Source organism: Rhopalosiphum maidis, chromosome 1 (genome assembly GCF_003676215.2).
Source record: "Rhopalosiphum maidis isolate BTI-1 chromosome 1, ASM367621v3, whole genome shotgun sequence".
Taxonomy (NCBI): domain Eukaryota; kingdom Metazoa; phylum Arthropoda; class Insecta; order Hemiptera; family Aphididae; genus Rhopalosiphum; species Rhopalosiphum maidis.
Window position 1 is genome coordinate 15,798,713 of NC_040877.1, and position 14,193 is coordinate 15,812,905.

The 14,193-nt window shown below is 25.7% G+C and overlaps 2 protein-coding genes across 5 annotated transcripts in view; one reads left to right on the forward strand and one right to left on the reverse strand.

Moving 5' to 3' along the window:
• LOC113547914 overlaps positions 1 to 3,364 on the reverse strand; it is a 45,237-nt gene extending 41,873 nt beyond the window's left edge. For both annotated transcript variants that reach the window (XM_026948502.1, XM_026948501.1), the window contains exons 1-3: positions 3,204 to 3,364; positions 1,816 to 2,105; positions 1,082 to 1,303 (exon numbers count right to left, since the gene is read on the reverse strand). In XM_026948502.1, the coding sequence (XP_026804303.1) occupies positions 1,082 to 1,303; positions 1,816 to 2,105; positions 3,204 to 3,291 (600 nt within the window). In that variant the 5' untranslated portion in view covers positions 3,292 to 3,364. The remainder of the gene's footprint in view (positions 1 to 1,081; positions 1,304 to 1,815; positions 2,106 to 3,203) is intronic.
• Positions 1 to 14,193, forward strand: part of LOC113547913 (cyclic nucleotide-gated cation channel subunit A) — a 179,427-nt gene that overhangs the window by 115,537 nt on the left and 49,697 nt on the right. For all 3 annotated transcript variants that reach the window (XM_026948497.1, XM_026948499.1, XM_026948500.1), the window contains one exon: positions 9,315 to 9,477. In XM_026948497.1, coding sequence (XP_026804298.1) covers positions 9,315 to 9,477 — 163 coding nt within the window. The remainder of the gene's footprint in view (positions 1 to 9,314; positions 9,478 to 14,193) is intronic.

Genomic DNA, 14,193 nt, shown 5'->3' on the forward strand with positions numbered 1-14,193 from the left:
TTTTTTTTTTTGGTAAAAAGTGAGGTCGGGAATAATTTGACTGATTTTCGAGCCTACGCTTGTAAAAGTAAGAACACACTATATTCTACGTGTGATTTATATACGCGTAGGCTGTATATACTGTGGCAGACCGAATCGCATATAATATATTCTATTGTGATACAACATCGAAACTATACAGAAGACCATTAAACGAAAAAAAAGTTTATATCGCTACAGGACACTCTTTTAATGGAATAACAAATCTGAGTAATTGAAAATGTTATCTATATATATATATATATAAATTCGAAATCAGAATTTGGACAAATTGATTTAAACGCCAAGTATGTTTGGTGTATATAATGCATTTCGCATAATATTATATAGACGGGCGTAAATATCGCTGCTCTAACATCTAAGCCAATATACGAAATCTAGCGAACATCACTTTTTGTGATTTATTTACAAGCGCACAAAATTCTCGTCTTATAGTAAATATATATCAAACACTCTATATAAATAATGTTGTTTTGCTCGATAATATAAAAAGTAACGCAACACGACGTCTGCCTATTAAATATTACAACATTGTAAAATAATAACAATCCGAGCGTGAATACCCATTGTGTTTACAACTATGTAATTAATAATAATATTTTACTGCATCGTAGCTGAAGCTAATAATAATTGTTAGTATATTTACTAATGTACGTAATACGTTTAATTTATATTAAGCTATTATGCACAAGACGTAATAACATAATATTTGTATAAACATAAAAGAATATTATAGAATTATAAACATGCGCATTTTATTTTCCTCTCGGTTATGTTAAATACTTTGTTTTTTTTGTTGAAAGCAAAATATTTGTTACCTACGATAATTATTGTAACGATATAATACAATATTTAAACGTTTCGACTAGGCCGTTGTAGTACACCCTTTCTGATTTAAACGATTTCGTTTTAAGACCATACATTTGGTTCAATGACGTTTACAAAAAAAATTCGTTTTGAACATTTCCGTAGACTTTTAAAAAAATATGTATTATACACTACACGTGAACTCTATAGCATAATATTGAAATAACATACTTACATCAATTGCATACGATCTAATAGCTGATTCAATAAGTGCCCACGCGTGCTGATTAATGGATTTCCATTGGGGCGTTATGTTAGCATAAAAAAACGTTCCCAATTGCTTATAGTCTTCAGTAAAATCGGAATTACTAGCTAAATGTCCTTCGGTTAAAAACGACGAATCGGTAATGGCATCTTCACTATTGTATATATATTTAAATAGAGCTGCTTGATGATTCTATGTACACATATAAAATACATTTTTTTTTTAGAAAATAATAATAGGTATACGGCTATATCTATACATAGAGGTATAAATATATTATGTTGCAGACGCTTTATATGATATTAGTTTTCATTTTGTTATTCTGATTCATATTTTTTCTACATAAATACAAAAGTTATAAACTGTAATATTCTCGTAGGTAGACACACAAACAATTTATTTACTTTAACAAAATAGAATTACAATAAGTAACGCCGTTTTTGAAACAGATATTTATAATTATGGCAACAACATTGAGTTAATACTTAATAATATGTTATATTCATTGCATGGTAAACGTAGAAGTATTTTAAAAACAACTTAAAATTCATTGAATTTTTATATTCTTAAAATACATAACAGCCTAAAATTCATTCCATCTCTTTCGATGGTTAAAAATTAAATTAATTTTTAAATCAACACAATTTTTGTTATGTATAAATATTTTAGTACCTATAAAAACTAAAGCATTTAGATGAAATTACTTTTGTATAGAAACACGCTACATTTTCCGGATACAAATTTATATTTTGAGTCACAAGTGGTGGTATAATCACACTGTCAAACTTTTTAAGTGAAACGCCATCGATTTCAAATTTTACGTATATTGTTTTTAATAAAAACTCGTCATAACAAATTTCCAAATTCACAATGCCGCCGTTTCTCTTAACCTTTAATAACGAAAAATTACTTGAGCACTTTTTATTTGTATTCACTAGTGCTGAGAGGATACCATGAATTGTTGGTGTTTGATGATTCACCGTAAATGGATCACCTGAAATGTGTACACACGGTTATATATATTTTATAAATTGAGTTTAATATACAGTTAACAGGTCTAACACACAATTCACACATATTACACAAACACACATTATATATGACATAGGCTATAACTATATTAAATAAATATACTTTAATATTATTAAGCTGTGAAATATCCAATGACATATTTAATAATTTTGTCATTTTATCAAAACAATAAGTATTGTATTAAAAAAATTATAGATAGTCTTACCATTTTTTTTTTTTTTTGTTTTTCATATTTATATAAAAGAGCAAACTGCCCAAAACAGATCTTTAAATAAAATTAAAATCTGCTCTTGACGGATTTTTTAGGGTCTAGGTTTAATTGTTTTTTCACACATTGTGCACTCTTCAAGTAAAACAAACCGTTTCTAACACTAAATCAAAAGCTAGTTCATACAAAAAAGTTAGTTAAATCTATAATAAAAAATTAAATAAAAGTAACAATGAATGTAAAAAAGTTCTCTCATTTTGTTATTTGAAATACAAATTCAAGGTATGTCGTCCATAGGTATACATTCAAAGTACAACTACAGTTAATAATTAAAAATATTAATTACATATTTTATAGGATAATGGTTAAAAAAACTAAAGACAAAAATAAAGAAATGATTATAAAATATTCTAACGAATATAAAATTTAAAAATGCGATACAATTATCTCATGATTAATGTCATATAATTAAAAATTGATATACTTATATTTTGATAAGTATATTTTTTTAATATTTAACTGGGACGAATAGAAAACATGACTGTCGAAAAAAAATTAAAGAAATATTGACAAGCATAGTTTTAACTTATTTTTTAAAACCACAATATCTAAAAATATAATATTAAAACACACTACTACATATTATTTTCCCTCAAAACGAATCAATAATAACGTAAAATAATAATACTATAGGCAATTATTTTTGTTTTCATGTATTGAATAACTTAAAAATAAACTTTTAATGGCTTATGATTTTTTTTTTATTTATGTGTGTACTTCTTTAAATTTTTAAGAACTATAAAGCATACTATGTAAATATTTTCTACAATTCAATAAAAACGTGTGTTATACCTGCTTTGCATAATTCTGGAATTAATTTGATGTGATTAGATATTACAAATGTGAAAATATTAAAAATAAATAATATTAAAAACTTCATATTTATATAGTTAAAAACATAATTCCCATATTTTTATATCATCTTACTAAAACTTGAAATAATGAGATATGTATTTTCCAAAAACTATATTATTATTACACGCATTAAACTTGATAACTGAGCTCAGGTTCAATTTAAAAACATATAATATGAGTTATGACTAATGTCGATATTACTTTCTATTGTATATAGTTTACTACTAGTTAAATAAAAATGTATGTTTTTTTTTTTAACAATTGCACTTGTTAAACATCTGTAGCTTAAATAAATATGATTTTTTTTTTCATGGAGCTTATACATTTTAACGTTCGATTTGTTTTTCATTCAATATTAGTGTATCAATTTTTCGTTCGATAAAAAAAAAAAAAAGTTATTTAGCTATTGTGTCAAAAGTGGAATTGCCATGTATTGTCATTAATTTAATTCTATGGTTTCGTTTATTACAAACGAATAACTACATTTTTACTCGATGAATAGACTAATCTTTGTATTAAAAACTATATAAAAACCAATAAGTTAAGTGTTAAATAAACACTGATGACCATATTTTATAAATATTTCTTAAATAAGCGCAATTGTACTTACTACCTAAGTTTTAAAGAATTTAAAAAGGTATATGTTATTTTATGAAATTCATCTTTAAAAAAAACATAATTACAAATTATTGAATCAAAAATATATTACTGTAATTTGTATTATTATCTATTGAAAATAAAATAATACAGTGTTCGATGAAAAAATACACAATTATATATACTGTTCTAAATGTCATAATACAATGGTGGATAAAATATGATTTGAAATTCAACAGAAAATATACAGACTAACCATAAGTACAGATAAATTAAGTTTTAATGGTTTGAAGAGACGCAAAGCCTCGGTTAGTACATACACGTTAATTTTTTTAAATATACATGGAATGTAACGGAGGTATAAGTGAACTTTAAAAAATAATAATAATAACAATAATAAAGGTCATATATTATACTTATGTTGAGTGGACATCATTTTTAAAAATGTTGTACGAAAAAAAAATGTATATTAAATATAAAAAAGCCTAGTTTAGTTGTTAATAACTGTACTTTGAATGGTAAATATATGAATTTAATATTAATTATTCGCAATTGTGGTTCATGTACTTATATAACATGATACTTAGATTGAATTATTGATTTTTACGTGAATACTTTAATTACGTTTAACGAACTTTTTTCGATATAATATTTGGAAAAAATCGATATTTAATTATGAATCTTGCCAACTATAACTAGAAAAAAATTAATTACAATTTTACTCATCTATATGATTATTATATATTATACATAATATGAAAAAACACGTATAGCTTAGTGCAAGTATACTATTATCAGTATAAAAGTATAAACTACAATGCCAATAGATTTGTACGTAATAATATTAAACTTCTTATTCAACTATTTTATAATTTATACATGTCGATGTGTGAATAGTTATAATACAGTAGTATATAGTTTTCACAGCATAGGCGTAAAGCGTTATAAATTAATCAAACCAACTCAAATGTCAGAATTATTTGGATTTTCGTTGTGTATTTTCATGTACTATCTAAAACTACGTAGCATTAAAAATATAAATAAAATTTAATTTTTCTGTAAATTAAATATAATATCTATCACTGAATGAATTGTCATACATTCCGTTGACGGTCCGACGTAATATGTCATAAATATATAACCATGATGTTCTAACGAGCCACGACAACCTTTCTCACGTTATATTATATCCGAACTTCATATAAAACATAAATATTGAAAAAAAAAACATAGACATATTGACACAATGACCAAGGCTTAATTAAAATACGATATCGTATGACGTGTATGGTATATCATTTTTACATATTATTTAATAAGGACCAGTCATTTTGCACAATAATTATGTTACCGTCAATTATAATGTAGTCCCGTATCCCATCATGTTACTTGGATTCTCATACTTCTTCGAATAAATATTTAACATTAATAACATTTTTACATATACCTAAATACAAATAAAACCAAAAAGGAATTTTCTAAAGGCACATTCTTTTATTAAGCATTTCTATCTAAAAATAAAACACAATAGGTAAATATATCAACAAATTATCAGAATTAAGTACACATTATAAAATTATATAAATTAAAAAAATAACACGTCTAAATATTAATATTAATTTAATTAATTAATATTTAGATTTAAAATCGTATTTGAAGAAAACACTAATCGCATTTACCTTAAACTTTGCCCTGCCACATATATTAGGTATTATTTTCTGTATACACTGAAATGTTTTAAATATTTAGATTAACTATAAACTAAGACGAACCCATCCAATAGCTTCCTACACCGTTCAACGGGTACGCATGTTATTGACTTATATGTTAATAACAATAATAATATATTCGATGTTTTAGACAAAATTAGTTTGACCTACCGTACTATTAATACGAATAAATTATATAATAGTTTTAAAAATATAGGCTGACAGACGATCATCGCTCAAAATTTTTATTAAATTCAAATTGTACATAGTATCCATTACAGTGATATACTTAATGTGATCACAGCGCGCAATTTTAAAAATAAATCTTATTTTTATTTATAATAATATGAATACAAATCTTGTTATTGAATTATTTGCATATTCATTGGTCAATGTGCTTATATTTGTTTTTAACTAGAACCAACGATAAAAATATTGTTATTGTTTTGATTCAATCCATTTTTTTCATAATATATGTTATATGTTTTTATTATTGTGATTATTATTAAAATTCCATATTGATAAGTGTAGAATATATAATTTATAAGTAATTTTTAATGCAAAATAGAAAATAAATAATAAGTTACAATTAAATTTAATAAATACTTCATGTAACCAAATTAATTTAAATGCATATGAAATGCAAATAAAAATCTTCAACTTTATTTAAATATTGCATACTTTAATGAAAATAATAATAATACAAAATATGACAATTGAAGTTTTAACAAAACTTTAATTAATACCATCTTATATAACAGGTATAATATTACTCCTGTATAAATAATATATTATTCAGTTTAGCTCATGAATTATTAAAAATCGTCCAAATGTTCCATTATACTTACAATACTTATATATTGTTTTACTTTGATATGTTATACCTAATACGTACATATGGCCTTTTTGAAAATGTCTACGATTTTCCCCAATGGATATTCAGTAATATTTTGCAATACCAAGACACATTGCACTCTACTGCCGTCACAACATTATACATAGAGCAAAGGACCTCCCAAGTGATATGTCAGGGAAAAATCAATACTTTGAATTTGCTTTATAGTATAATTTTCTAATTCACATGACTACCTGACACACACCGCATAATATAATATGTTTCAGGCATCTCAGAAGCACAGTAACAAACGATGATATTTTTTATTTGATATTTTATTAACATAACATAATGTTATGACGAATAACCAAAGGCTTATAATTTTTTTGTTATTACAAAATATACTAGTTGTGATGACAAAATAACTTTATAAAATAATCACAAAATTCTTTTACAATATTATATAATGATATATTATAATGTTTATATTTTTACATACGAACTAAATACCATATAAAATAATTTTATAATATTAATCAATATAAATAAATCATGTACCTCTATTTCTTATCAATATAGTTATTAACAAAAACCGTAAAAGTTTTAAAATAAATATCACTTAGCTTAAAAAATGTACTTACAATATTCTAACGGTTCTATAGATCTAAAACAATAGTTAGTATAATTCAATTCGTCCAAATAGCTTTTCAAATTGCTAAAATCTGTTTAGTTTAATAACATGTTAAATAACTACATAACCAAAGATAAAAATTTTCTAAGAATATTGTATGATGATTAATTGACTTTATATACGTGTATGCATACTATTTCGTTTCGACTATAGTCCTTCGATAATAATGTTTTCAATTAAATTCTTTGCGTGGCATTTTTCAAGTTATATGCGAATATACCAACACTAAGACTCAAATCTTATTAATAATTTATCATCAACTAATCTACATTCATTTATTTTGAGACGTAGCTGAGATGTAAAATGGATTTAAATTTAAAATAAAATAGCGGATGGATAAAAATAAAAACCAATGTATAGTTTTGAATTTTTTTTTATGTTAGAAAAGATTTATTACCCTAATAAAATTATATCACTTAAATGTAACAACAGAAGATATATTTATTTTTTTTTTTTTGGTCTAATATTGACATATGTACACATTTAATTGAATATTTTTATAACACTTTTTTTTATAAGATTTAATCAATGCCAATATGCCTTACACAAACCTATATATATCTTTTGTAAAATCTATTTATATTTTTAAAATTTAAATGTATCAATATTAAATTATAGCTTATAAAATGATATATACATCTCAATCTGAAATTAATTTAATAATAAGGTTAGGCATTATACTGAAGGCATTTCTTTAAGGCTATTTTTTTTTTATTATTCTTAAAATTAATTTATGAGTTATAAATTATAAATTACAAGTTATTTAATGATTTCCACATTGATTGTTGTTTAAAAACGTAATAAATCCACATTCATTCAAAATTGTCTAACAACTCACATATCATGCACAAAATAATTTCATCCTGCTATAAAACCGCAAAGTTTAAACTGTTTCAAATTTAAATTTTATAAAATAACTATTTATCACAAATCAAAATAAATAAATATAACTATATAATAATAATTTTAGCGTAAAATTATTCCATTTTAAGAATGATATTGACAAAATTATTATTCACTGAATCACGATCACGATCATCGGATCATATATAAGTTAACTTAACTTTTTCACAGTAGACAGATATGTATAATTATATATTTCCGCATGATATTAATTGAATTACTCTAACTATTAGTTTGTACAATGTTTTACTAGTTTTTTTTAATTGACATTTACTAACTATAAATCATAGTTTCACCATTATATGTCATTTCTATGAATATAATTTAATTTTATCTAATTTATGAGATCTATTTATGTGTATAGATAAATATTTAATACATTTGTATTACATAATAAAAAAAAAATTACAGTTCAATAAGACCAATGTATTGAACAATAATTCTCAGTTTTAAGCCGTTAAATAAATATAATAAATAAAACCGATAATGAAAATTCAGATAAAAACTAAAACAGTTACAAAAACATCATATTATACTCAGTATTCCGATATAATTTTTTTAATTAATCATCAATACAATTTTATTTTTGAAATATATTGAATATGGGCATATTTTTTCAATTTTTTTTTATTCACTTAAGTTAATCAACAAATTGTATTTATTTAACTTATTGTCAATATGAGACCTACTATTTTAATCTAATTTTCCTAACAAAATTAAAAGTTTATTCATTAAACTCTATATTTTGTATTCATGGAGTCTCTGAATTTTTTAACAAAACTATTATGCTGTAATGAATTAAAATTCAAAACTTTATGAATACTTAATGTTAATATTAGTATTTTAATTTTTTAAATTAAATAACTTTATGCGAATACAGTCATTTAGTCTGAATTCAGACCATTTTCAATTGTTCAGTGAATAATATTGGTATATTAATAAATATAAATGTTATAGTTAAAAATAAATATATAGGTAGGTACAAAGAACAACATTCTAACATAATATTATTTTGACAAATAGCTACAATATAATGATCAAAAAAAAAACGAAGATTTAAATATATTATAACTATACCAAGGATCGAGGTTTTATAAGAGAATATATTAAAAAAAAAAGTTCTATCCAAATCATCCGGACCACCCACTTGTAAATATAATTACGTAATTTTATACAACTCAAAAAACGTCAGAAACTTATCATTTACCAACAAAATATATTGTATTGTCTGGTTACATAATAATGATATTATGCAATTATTATTACATTATTATTAAATTTAATATTTCCTTTTCCCTTTTTTTTTTTTCTAGTGGCTTATGTTAGTAACCGTCACAATTCTTTACAACTTGGTATTTGTAATCGGCCGTGGTGTATTCTGGGAACTGAACAACGCGATGCCGACCATTTGGTGGATACTAGACTACGCTTCTGATGGGATCTACGTGGTCGACACACTTGTACATGCACACGAAGGTAATCTAATGAATAATAACTAACATTATATATATATAAATATTATAAGAAACTAAGGGAAAAAGAGCTTACCTACTTATTAGTTATGAGATTACAGAATAATATATCTTATTAAAACAACAACGAAAAAATTGATCCGTTTTATTACCACATTTTTTGATATTTATTTCATTTTTTTTTTTCATCTCATTTTATATTAGAACTTACAATAATTGTATATATGTTTTTTTTTTTTTTTTATTATGTAAAATTATAATTCTTTTATATTTATTAACTATCATAGTTTATAACTCTAATGATTAAATTATTAATCAATCGACAATATATCGTTTAAATTGTTATAATATTTACTTTTAAATATGCGCAAACATGTTTTAAATTAAATTCTTCATCTACTTTATTTTTATTGTACTGCCTCTCCAACTCAGACCCAACTGTGTGTATGTAGTGTATTCTTAATAACTTGAGTATTATTTTTTAAACACTTAAATCTATAAATCATAAAAATTTCACTGAATTACATTTTTTAGTCGATCATTATTGTTAGTGTAGTCTTCTGTCATCATGTTTTATACACTTCTGGTGATATTTTATTGTCACATTATTGCAGGTTACTATTTTTAAGTGCTATAAAATATTTACTTGGTTTAATTTACAGTCATTAGTGGAAGTTTAAGATTTAAACATTACAATTAAGTCTAGAAACCTGCAAAATCAAAGTAAAAATAAGCTGAAAAGCCTTCTTTTTCAATTGTGGCGGAAACCACGTAATATTACCTTCGCTAAAACAGAAAAATATCATAATATACCAAACCTTCGTCCCTTCATAATCTCACATTAACAATTAAGAATAATAAAGGTTTTACATGCAACGTTAACAATAACACAACCTTTTACGTATAGGTTTGCAACTAACGAACAGAAATGGGTATACAACAATCAGTTTGTATACAACTAAGGTAAAAGGGTATTAAAAATAATAACAAATATTAGTAAATAGACCTCTTTGGACGACCGCTCACAGAACCTTTAAGACATAACATAAATTAGTATTTGAAAAACAATTCTATTTTGAAGTAACAAGACTGCGTGCATCACAAATTGGAATAACCACCAACGCAAAATATTATACAATTTGTATTAAACACTGCGTATAAACAAACGGCAACAACATTTACCTACGTGGGTGTATTTGAAATTCACTATTGGGTACTCTGCATAAAAAACGTATGCAACACTCATCGAAAACGTATGATTTTCATTGAGTTATTATTATAACAATAATGATGATTACCATTACATACCGGCTGTCATATACGGACATAACGATCGAGAGAATGTGTTGAGCGACTGACGACAACTAGTAACAATCGTCCCGAAATTACAATCCGCAAATACCGCCGATTAAAAAAAAAAAGAAAATAAAAAAGAAAAAGAAAAAAAAACCGTCACCACGATATTGTTATACGTTTGTCGTACTTATACAGAGAATGCGAGCTTTCCGGAAATTCAAACTATTCAGGCTCGTTTGTCTACGATCTTCTATTCAATGTTTAGTTTGCATTTTGAAAGACGACGAAGACGTTTTAGCAATAAGCACTGACTGTCGTCTGAAAACTATCATAATCTAATCTAACCATTTCGGCGGGGCTGGTTGAGCTACCTCGGGTCTACGAGCCCGCGAATCGACCGTCGAAACAGATTCTCCATTTTCTCCAACAGTTTCGCCAGAGTTTATCCGTCATACATCTTCAGAAACTACTCGCGTTTAGCGCTCGTGCAATGCACACGATAGCCGCGATGAATCGTGCTGTACCCAAACAATAGGTGTATTATACGCATCATAATAATAGACAAACAATTTTAGTACGAAAATCAGATTTAAAAATATTAATATAAATACATATTTCATTTTGCTGTAGGTTTTTTTTTTTTGGAAATCGATTACTTACAAAATTAAAATAAAATTATAATTAAAAAAGCCATCAAGTAGGAAATCGCTTTGATACGTATACCTAAAATAGATGTTGAGTGTACTCCATCATTAAGTAGATCGCTGTAATAGATGACAGGTTAAATTTGAATTTAACGATCAATCATTTTATAAGATGAAAAACGATACTGAGCAGAGACGGACTAAATTTTTAGTGACCTTAATAATTACCTAACAACTAGTTCAATAATAATATTCAAATAATTTTAATAAATGTTTATTGAATATATTTTTTTCGTGACTATTTAAAAAAAGTACAGAGAAATTTCTAAATCTATCCGCCTGAGTATAAACTAGATACAGTTTTTTGTCAAATAATTTCCTTGAATTTGATGACTGGAGAATTTTTTTACTGAAAAAATGTATCTCCAAACAAAAAAAAAAACTATAAATAAACATTATCTTAATCGATTTGCTTGGAATCTAAAATGATGTAAAAATACGTATTGTCGAATAAAATATACAACTTATTAACTACAACTTTTTTATTTATCTATTTTGAAATGTAATTCTATTACGTGTATAGTTTATGTGTATACGGTGCTCTATACGTTGTACGTGATTATATATATATATATAGTATATATTGCGTTATACTATTCCAGTAAATTCACCATTCATTGTTCGCATGCTGCTGTAATAATGATATGTGAAATCTCGCGTGAGCATCCTTAAATATTTCGACGGTACATGTCGTCCACGTTTATCTAGTGCTGGTAATTGACTTGACATTCTGTGTGTAAAATCTCTTCCGAACGACTGCCTTTATTTCTGCTCCGCTTCCACGATGTGTGCTCTACATTTGTCCGTACATCAGTCTCGTCGGATTACTATTGAAATATATCAGCTTTTCTAGTGCGGTCTGATCCCGTCTGGCCATCGCCGCTATTGTACTGCATAGGCAGTGTTATGTTGTAGTATATTTACCTACGGGTCACGCCAAATTGTATTTTCCCGTAGCGTAACGATAAAAGATTACGAGCAATAAATTCGGGAGACATTTATTCAGAGACGATAAATTGCCCCGAACAGGAGCCGTTTAACGAGCGCTCTCTAAAGTCGCTGGAGCACTGTTTGAACAGGTTTCGGAGTGTAATGAACACGCCGGTCGGGTGCGAGAGGGGGCACGGGTTAGTGGGGGTGGAAACAAAAATAGCAATAATAATGATAATAACGGCAACTCGCGATCGCGTGTGCGGTATGATACGAGTAGGGAGGTTTGCAATTCCTGTGTTTGTTCGCGATAAACAAGAAAACGTATAAAGACTCGTTTGTCGCACAAACATACATCACCATCGTGTTTGAAGAGGTAATCGACTGAAACATTGGTCTTAAAGACTTTTTTCTTTTTTTTTTACAGTCGCATTGCAAATATTACTTCGTCGGTAGATATACACACAATACCTCCCCGCGCAGTATATTTTACTGTTTGTGTCCCTCGGTGGGCCACAATACGTTTTACGGAATGCTATTCCGTAGCTGCAATATTGGTATCGCTTTTTAAAACACCGCGTTTACGAGTCTAAGCACACGCGCCTATAATACGAGACACAGTTTTTAATAACCATGGAAGTTGCTCTACTGTGTACTTTTTCGAGAGTAACTAACTAATAAGTCAATACCGTGTTCCACTGAACGGCATAAATAACTTGGTATAGTAAAACGAGCTTTAAACTAATTTCTAAATTTAAAAAAAAAAATTCTATTAAATATTTATTAATTGTATTATGACGTATAAAAAGTAATAATTTATTCAATGATAAAAATATATTTGAGCACCTACGATTAATATGTTTTTTTAATTATGACATACCTTAAACCGTTAGATTTTATAAGAATCAAACTTCAGTGGCCTACGCGTTTTTAAACTACTGTAAGAAGCCAAATGAAGAACCTTATATGAAATTTTCAAGCTTTTTGACCGATCAAAATGTTATCAAAATGTATTTATTCATAGAAAAATTATAAATTGAATTAAACTATTTCTAAAAAAAATGGTAATATAGATGATATTTGATAAAATTTTCAATTATTCATATTTATACATTTTTAAAATATATAAAAAAAAAAATATATATTTTATCAAAAACCTAGTTATACACTTAAAAGTAAATTTTTCTGTTTTTCCGTATTTTTTGCCTCAATTTATTTTTAAAAAAAATGTCGAACAACTAGATTCAGTTATCTGCCAGAATTCAACCTTCAAGCGAACAATCGACAGCATTTTTAACGTTTCAAAAAGTGCAAACACAAAAAAGCGCATACCATTGTAAAATTGACATTCATTAAAATCTAAAATTAAAAAGTCAATTACATACAATTTTATCGCTTATGTTATTTAAAAAAATATATATATAATTAGTATTGTAACATTCATTTTTCGTTTCAGACATTGAAATATATCAATACTGTTTTATTTTTTACCACAAAGTTTCAAAGAAAAAAATATTTATAAACGTTAAGTAAACAAGAAAAATAAGTTGTAATAAATTCTACAAAAAATATTGATTTTACATTGTACAACAGTTTGTGTACACTCTCAGTATAAATAGATGTACAGCTATTCAAGCGTTTTAAACACAATCTAATAATAAATAATACAATTGAAAAATCACTTTAGTGGATAAATTTTTTAAATAACACTTAAATACCTCTATATTTCCTATAAATTAATTAAAACCAAAATTCAAAATTAATGAAAAAGTATATAAATGTTTTTTTTT